Here is an 8861-nt window from a genome sequence, read left to right on the forward strand (position 1 = left end):
ATTTGCCCAAGCTTGCACCTACAAAGTCTACAGATACAGTTCTTGCTTTCCCAATACTGATATAAAAACTGTTTCCTTCTACCTCAGAAGGATAAAAAACTAAATACCCTCCGTTCTGACTTCTCACAAATAGTGTTCTGGTATCTGCAAAATCTGTAAACACATATTTCTAGGGTCGTAGCTTTAACATATATATTGTATTCAATCAATATAAAGCACAGTCTTCACCATCCTTTCAAATACCTGCCAGGTTACCCAGTCAACTGAAATCTAAAGCAAGGGTTGTGCCAAGCAAGATTTCCCAAAGACTTACAAAGAAAAGATTTCTTCTATACTAGGGGAAAAAAAAAAATCCATCCAGATAATCAAATATTTTAGTGCTCTGTTTCCATTTCAGAACAACAAGCGCCATGTACCTGTACTTCCCTCATTACCTCAGAGTTTAGATGAAACAAATTAATAAAGAACTATGGTCTCAGAAATACAACAGGATTGTTTTCTTCAAAGCAGTATCCGCAGCTTGTGGGACAACCAGTAGATAGTTGGAGCCCCAAAAGACACACAAAGACAGAAAAAAGCATGAGATGCACCTTTAAATACATCAGTTTTGCAGGGCCAGCGTCCTATTTGTGGGAGCTGACGGCTTAAGAACTGTCTTACACAGGGACATGCACTTGCAGGTATGTGCAGCCTTCCTGCTGTTCCATTTGTTTCCTCAGTGAGAGGAGGAGGGGGTGTGCACATTTATCAGTTTTTGCAGGAGATCACAGATAATTCAAGTCGAAAGGGACTCAGAAAGCCTCTAGACCAACCTCCCTCTCCAAGCAGGGTCAGTTATGGGATCAGGTCAGGTTTTCCTGGGTTTTATCCATCCCAGGCTTGGAAAACCTCCAGTGCTGGAAAATCCAGAAACTCTTCGGGCAACCTGATCTGCTGCTTGACTGTCCCATGGGAGAAGAGATTCTCCTTGAACCCAGTCTAAACCTCTCAATTCAATTTATGTCTGTTGTCTCTTGTCCTCTATCTATCTGTACAGCTTGGCCAAGCAAATCTTGATTACAGCCTTGTAGGTATTAGAAGGCTGACATGGAACTCCTGAAGCCTTCTCCAAGATAAACAAGTCCAGTTTCCTCACTCTCTCTTCACAGGTCGTACACTCCAAGCCCCTGATCATCTAATGTACTTGGTAATTTTCTATTTCATAATTCCCAATCCCATCCCATTTACTATCTGATGACAGATAACATCACTGATTTTGATTAGAGCTGCATTTCATAGTTTGCTTTAGTGAATTTAAATGTAACAAGTGGTACAAATTCATTATGTAAGACAATGCCCTGCAACAACACAACTGCTGCACTTGATAAAGCTTCAATTGCAGCTACCTACACAATAAAGCAAAAATAAACACACTCACTGACAGCCTGTCTTTGCTGACCAGTTTGACCAGGCTTTCTTCTGCTCTGTCATGGTACATGACAAATGATACCAGTGACCCAGACACTCTCTGCAAAAACTTCATTTAAAACTACGGGGCTTTTAAGCAATAAATAGTCACAGTACACAATGGCCTCTCCAAAGTTTACAGATCATAAACAGAACATCAGATTCCATGAGATGAATTTCAGCAACTACTACAGAGCTGAAAATTTCAGACCTGCAAAAGTGCCTCAGAAAGCAAAAACATACAAATACATATTTTTTCCTCACATCCCCTAGAAGCCTTTCTTGATTAACATTTTAACTGGTCATGAACAGTGGATCTTTAAATGACAGCAAGCTTTCAGAAAAATGGAGGAAAAAAATAAAACCCTTTCAAAGGCTATTTTTCAGCAAGTGTTCTCAATTTGTCACTTGCAGAAGGACTGAGCTAAGCAATATCACTGCTCTTCAATTTAGCTTTTGTTAAAAAATATAAAGAGATTTCATGTAAGTTCAGCAACTTTATTTTCTTTGAAGTCTGTATTTATGCATGCAAATCAAGGGAATGCATACAGATTATATATAGAAAGAATTTAAAAAACATCCACCACCCCCTTATGCAACAGAAAGCTAAGAAAAAAAAAATCACATGGAGTATTATTGCAACCCGTGTCACCCTAATAATAACACGACAGGAGACTTTCTGTCACAAGCTGTTTGGTTCTGCATGTGAATATTAGTTCATTTGAAACAGAGCTCTGCTTTCAGTCTTGCTGCAAGTGCAAAATTTCCATTATTACATTTCTCCTCCCGTACATGGCACCACAAAAGTTAACATGTATATAAAACTTGACCTGTTCTACCTGGCGGTACAGATGACAAATCAATTCCTAGAAAGTTTAAGATAAATTCTATTCTTCCTGAAAACACCCAGCAACTCAGCTGCAGAGCTTGTGACATGGCCCATGCCTGACAACCCAAACCTAGACAAGACCTCCAGAGCTGACACGCAACCCTCCCCTGTGGAAATGCTGGGCATATCTGAAACAAACTATACACTGCAGATTCAGTGATATTCTTTTTGATACAATTAAGCTGAAATTATTTTTACACATTAATTTTTGTTACCTAGTTATATTAACCTATTATCTCTTGTCACAGAAGATGTTATAAAAAGTTGTATTAAAATTATTTTTGGCACTATTTGGATGGTTTCATTATCCTGGCATTCAGTTATAGAATCAGTATGTTGAAAATCCACTCTACAGCAACAGGTAAGAACAAGAACAGTTCTGTAAATCAATTCTTTCAGAGACCATTGATTAAAACAAACAATTTTGCTATAATTAAAATCAAAGCTCTACAGATAAAAGGTTTGACTCAACTTTTTATGCAGAGCATGTAACTTCTGGAACAAACATATCAATAATACACAGACTTGTCTCTCACATCACCTGGAGTTAAAGGATCAGATATTTACAGGAGCATGCTGAGCTCTCCAGGAATGCAGCAGAAAAGCAGGTACACACCTCTACACTTCCTAGCCCTAATAAATCAGGGAGCAGAGGAGAAAAAATTTCTGGGTGGCAGCATCAATTCCTTCTGTCATCTGCTTTAACAAAACCAGGGATTTTTCAAACGGAACTAGCATGGCCAGCACACATCATCAAATTAGTCCACTTGCTTTAATAAAATTTTGACTGATCCTTTATTTCATTAGAACAGCCCCTTTCACAACACACATGCTGTGCAGCATGGTCCTTGTGCCCACAATTTTGATTTTAGAGCCTCTGAACTCACAACATGCCTGGGTGGTTGCAGAGCCCTTCATTCTTCCAGTTGTTTGATACAAACACAACTGTACTTGCCTATCTCATGCACAGCAATTAAGGATGTCTTCTTTTTTTTTTTTTTTTTGAATCAGTTTTGTGAACCTATGAAGTATGATAAAGTAACTAACTAAACTAACACTGACACATCGACCACCTCAGCCATGACACTGCATTCCACACTACCCCAGAAATGCTTCTTGCTCACTACAGCTACACAAGCAACCAAAAGCAAACAAACAAAAACCCACAGAAAAGTTCAGTCTGATTTCCGAAGAGAGAGTACTTTCCTAAAAGCGAACAGTGTTGACTGGGGTGGAAACTCATGAAGTTCACATGTGAAACAGTCAGTTAATAGGTGCACTAAGTCACATCATCAGATATCAAAGCACATAATGTACACAAAATAATTATGTTCTCAGCAAATGCACAATGTCTTCCATACCATTTCTGCAAATAGTCCAGTGCTTCCAAACGAGCACCAATCTCAAATGTGATTCCAGGACGATTTGGAGGCTTTTTACTCATCTTGATATTTTCTTTTTCACCACCTTTGGAGGAAGAAAAAAGTTGCATTAAAACACATAATGTTGCCTAAAACACGTCACTGACAGCAATATGTTCTAGAGAGTGGAAAAAGATGTGAAATTTCAATCCTGACTTTTCATTTAACTGCTAAGCTTGCAGAAATATAGTCAAGGCCCAAAGAAGGCACTGAAAAAACGTTCATATATATTTTTATTCTGATTTCTTTCCCTTAAAAAAAAAACCAAACCAACCCTGTCATCAACCTTAAGTCAAAAATAATAGGAACAAAAAAATCTGATGGTCATCTCTGGAACTGTACTACACTGTAATTCCTTCATGTCCTTTTGGAGTAAAATTTTAATTTACTTATAGTCAACACGCGTGTTCTCCTCAAGGGCAAAAAATGTAAAAACCAAGAAAAACTCACCTTACCAAGAAGAGATAAACATGGCCTAAAGGACAAGTAAAATCAAAATTAGAACAAAAAAAAAAAAAAAAAAAGCCATCTGCAGCCTTTCTGTGCGCTCTGGAGTCGCACTCACAGCACTGAGCAAGTTTCAGTCACAACTGGCTTTTAATTTTATTGCGGATGTCAGTAACTGTTAACAAAAAATAAATAAAAATCACCGCTCCGAGCAACCACCGCAGCTACTGCGGTGACTTTCCGCCGTGCCCCCTGTGCCCCCCCAGCCCGGAGCCGGGCAGGGGCGCGGGGATGTGGGGCCGGAGCCGCGGAGGGAGCGGCACCGGGACACCCGTTCCGCGGCGGGGCTGCACCGCCAGCGCCAGGAGCGCGGACACGGCGAGGGCCCCGCGCCCCAGCCCCGGCCCCGCGGGGGCTCCGCGCTCGGCGCTCCCGGGGGAGGCCCCGCCGGACCCCCCGGCCGCGGGCGGGGCCCGGCGCGGGCAGAGCCGCGGGCGCCGCCCCGCCAAGGCCCGGGCGCGGTGCGGGGCGAGCCGGAGCCGCACGGCCCGCGCTCCCCGGGCCTCTCCCGCCGCGCTCCGCCCTTACCGCCCGCTCCGCTCGCCCGGCGGCTCCCGCGGGGTGTCCGGCCCTGCCCGGCCGCCCCTCAGCGCCCCATCCTGCCCGCGCCCCGCGCGCGTCACCGCCGCGCGACGCGCCCCGCCCCCGGCACGTGACTCCCCGGGGGCGGGGCCAGCGAGACAAAGAGCGGCGGCGGCGGCGCTGAGGGAGACCGGGATGGGCTGGGACACCGGGATGGGCTGGGACACCGGCAGGGAACAGGAACACCGGAACAGGGACAGTGCCAGAGCACCAGGATGGGACACTGGGACAGGGGCACTGCCAGGGGCATCGGGATGGGACACTGGGGTATGGATACTGCTAGGGGCACCGGGATGGGACAAGGGGACAGGGACACTGCCAGGGGCATCGGGACGGGCTTCTGGGATAGGGATACTGCTAGGGGCACCGGGATGGGGACACTGGAACACGGACACCGCCAGTAACACTGGGACAGGGACACTGGGACAGGGACAGTGCCAGAGCACCGGGATGGGGACACTGGGACAGGGACGCTGCCAGGGGCATCGGGATGGGACACTGGGGTATGGATACTGCTAGGGGCACCGGGATGGGACACGGATACTGCCAGGGGCACCGGGATGGGACACGGGGACAGGGACACTGCCAGGGACACCGGGCTGTGGGCACTGCCAGGGATGGGGACACCGTGACAGGGACACTGAGCTGCCCTACGGGTACAGGGGGTTGGGGACACTGGGCTGGGCGTACTGCCTTAGGGACACAGTGCCAGGAACACTGGGCTACTATGGGAATACAGTGGTATGGGGACACTGTTCCAGGACGTGGGGCTGCCCTGGGGGCACACCATTGGGGACACTTGCCCAGGGACACAGGGCTGCCATGGGGACACACTGTTGGGGACACTGCACTGGGCACGCCAGGCTGGGGACACCCTGCGGTGGGGACTCTCTCAGTGCCGCAGCTTTCCCCAGTGCCATCACGCCCCGTCAGCCTCTGTCACAGCAGTAGGGGAGAGCAGAGGGCAAGAAAGGTGGTAAAGGGACTGGAGCATCTCTCCTACGAGGAAAGGCTGAGGGAGCTGGGGCTGTTTGAGAAGAGACGACCTGAGAGGGCACCTCATCAATGGCTATGAGTATCTGAAGGGAGGGTGGCAAGATGATGGAATCAGGTTCTTCCCAGTGGTGCTGAGCAATAGGACAACAGGCAGAAACTGATGCATGGGAAGTTCCACCTGCATATGAGTAAGAACTTCTTTGCTGTGCAGTGACTGAGCACTGAAACAGGTTGCCTAAGGAGTTTGTGGAGGCTCCCGCACTGAGGGTATTCAAGAACTGTCTGGACACAATCCTGTGCCGTGTGCTCTCAGATGGCCCTGCTTAAGCAGGGAGATTGGATCAGATGATCCACTGTGGTCCCTTCCAACCTAAGGCATTCTATGATTCTGTGAGAAGGAGAAAAAGGGGTGAAGGTGGCTACCAAGATGACTGCAGGGGTGCCATAGCCAGGGGTTGGTGGCCATAGGAGAGCCCTGATCAGCCACAGCGTGCTCATGGCAACCTGTCTTTTCCTCACTTTTTTGCCCATGAAACTGGCTTTATCTGACCCACAGATTTTCTCATTTTTATTCAGTCCAGCCTCCTCTCATCCCTCTGAGAGCAGGGGTAAATAAGAGGCTGTGTGGGCCCTTGGCTGCTGGTTAAACCAGCCCACTTGCTGTCCTTGTGGCACCCAGAGTTGTAGTGACTGGTCTGTTTTTCACAGCTGTTAAGCTGCTACTTGCTGTTGCTGGTCCCAATGCTGAATTATTTGTTCCCTCTCTTGCTACACATTAAGCTTCAAAGCTTCTGCATGGCTGCTGTCAGCTCTTGCTGTTTGCTGTGCTGCTTATCACTGTGTTCTGCTCTGCCTGGGAGACCTGTGATAAAGGCAACGACCATGAGCCAAGTCTGGTGTTCAGCCCCTGCATTGCTGCCATCCCAGTGCTCAGGGAACCATCTCATGGAGACATTCTTTCTATTTTCCTCCAGGATAGGTGTTTCCAAGCTTGTAATGGCAAGATCAGAATCATCATATCCCCGTGGATGTGATCAGTAAGATAACTGTCAAGTTTCCACCAGCTAATAAAAAAGTTTTCCTAGGCTTAGTGCATTTCTGGAAACTGCATATTCTGGGTCACAGTCACCTTGTGAGTCCTCTCCATTGACTAACCTTAAAGAACTTTTCCAAACATATTGAGTTTCTGTGGCAGAATTTTGGTAGTGAGGGGCCAGGGGGGTGGCTTCTGTGAGAGATCGACAGAAACTTCCCCCATGTCCAACAGAGCCAATCCCTACCAGCTCTAAGATAGACCTGCCACCAGCAAACGCCAAGCTCATCAGTGTTTTGCCTCTGATTGTAATTGGTGAGTGATCTCTCCCTGTCCTTATCTTGACCGAGGAGACTTTTATTATATTTTCTCTCCCCTGAGGAGGGGAGTGACAGAGCGGCTTTGCTGGGCACTTGGTGTCTGGACAAGGTCAGCCCACCACAGTTCCTGAACAGCAGCAAGATGATTTGTGTGGTAGCCCTTGGGCCTGTCCAAAAAGTACCAGCTGTAAGAAACATACTCTGTTCACCTGGAGCCTCTGGCAGAAAATACCTGGAAAGACCCAAGGTTGACCTCTGAGGTTCTGGAGCTGAAGGTATCAAGGGTTTGAGGTGCTTGTGCTGCACTAGATGTTCACAGGAAGGGTCTCCTCTACACATCATGCAACTGAAGCTACGTGGAGTGAGAGGGTGGGATTGATCACACAGTGGGCTCAAATGAGGAAACCCTACTGCCCTTGAATGCTGGAAGAGATCACTGCTGGGCCAGGAGGCAGAGATTTCAGACCATCATCTGAGGAGGTGGCTCAAGCTCAAAAGTATAATAAATATGAAAGGCAACATGCTCTACTTGCCAGTGGACCCCGTTGTGTTGTGCGAAACCATCTGATGTGCTCCACACAGCAGCTTTCTACAAGTATACAGCTTTCTACAAGGACCAGGTTAATTGACTGGACTTGTAAAGACATTTGGGAGATGTACCACAGACTAAGGGAAAGATGTCTGTGCGTATGTCAAAGGACCAGAAGGGTGGCCAGGGTTGATGGTGATGATTGGAGAATGTAGGAGCTGAGTATGGTGCTAATGGTGTGGAGTAAGGGGTGGAGATTGTACTGGATCTGACTAGGATGGAGTTAACTTTCTTCATTGCTGCCCATTTGCTGCCATGTTTGGGATTTGTAGCTAAAACAGTGATGATAACACACCAGTATGTTGACTATTGCTGAATAACACTTGCACAGCATCAAGGCTTGCTTTTTTTTTTTTCCACTTGTCTTCCCCAACAAGTAGATGGGTGGTGGGCAAGAGGTGAGGAGGGGGCAGAGCCAGGACAGTTGCCCCAAATTGGCTAAAGGGATATTCCATGCCATAAAACATTGACCTCAGTGTGAAAAGCTGGGGCAGAGGAAGAAGAATGGCAGGGCTTTAGTCTTCTAAGGTGACTGTTGCTGGGAGACTGTCTGGGTATAGGTCTGCTGGTGGGAAGTGATGAGTGATTGCCTTTGCATTGCTTGGGGTTTTTTTGGGTTGGGTTGTTTGGCTTAGGTTGGTTTGTTTGTTTGGTTGGTTGGTTTTGCATTCCTTCATTTATTAAACTGTCCTCATCTGGATCTACAAACATTTCTAGGGATGCTGGTTGACAGCAGCTGAATCTGAGTCAGTGTGTGCCCAGGTGGCCAAGAAGGCCAATGGCATCCTGGCCTGGATCAGTGATAGTTTGGCCAGCAGGACCAGGGCAGTGATTGTCCCCATGTACTCGGCACTGGAGAAAACAGACCTTGAATCTCATATTTGGTTTTGGGCCCCTCACTACAGAAAGGATATTGAGGTGCTGGAGCGTGTCCAGAGAAAGGCAATGGAGCTGGGGGAGGGTCTGGAGCACAAATCTGATGAGGAGCAGCTGAGGGAGCTGGGGGTGTTTACCATGGAAAAAAGAAGGCTCAGAGGGGGAACCTTCTCACTCTCTACAACTCCCTGCAAGAAGTTTG

The 8861-nt window shown here is 47.3% G+C and overlaps 1 protein-coding gene across 1 annotated transcript in view; it reads right to left on the minus strand.

The window, feature by feature from the left end:
* The window catches only part of PHF20L1 (PHD finger protein 20 like 1), a 49479-nt gene extending 45105 nt beyond the window's left edge, over positions 1-4374 (minus strand). The window contains exons 1-2 of the mRNA XM_027898478.1: positions 4207-4374; positions 3697-3802 (exon numbers count right to left, since the gene is read on the minus strand). Coding sequence (XP_027754279.1) covers positions 3697-3779 — 83 coding nt within the window. The 5' untranslated portion in view covers positions 3780-3802; positions 4207-4374. The remainder of the gene's footprint in view (positions 1-3696; positions 3803-4206) is intronic.
* Between the last annotated feature and the right edge of the window lie 4487 nt (positions 4375-8861).

This window comes from Empidonax traillii, unplaced genomic scaffold (genome assembly GCF_003031625.1).
Source record: "Empidonax traillii isolate 1590-97213 ecotype Southwest subspecies unplaced genomic scaffold, ASM303162v1 scaffold598:size422692, whole genome shotgun sequence".
Classification (NCBI taxonomy): domain Eukaryota; kingdom Metazoa; phylum Chordata; class Aves; order Passeriformes; family Tyrannidae; genus Empidonax; species Empidonax traillii.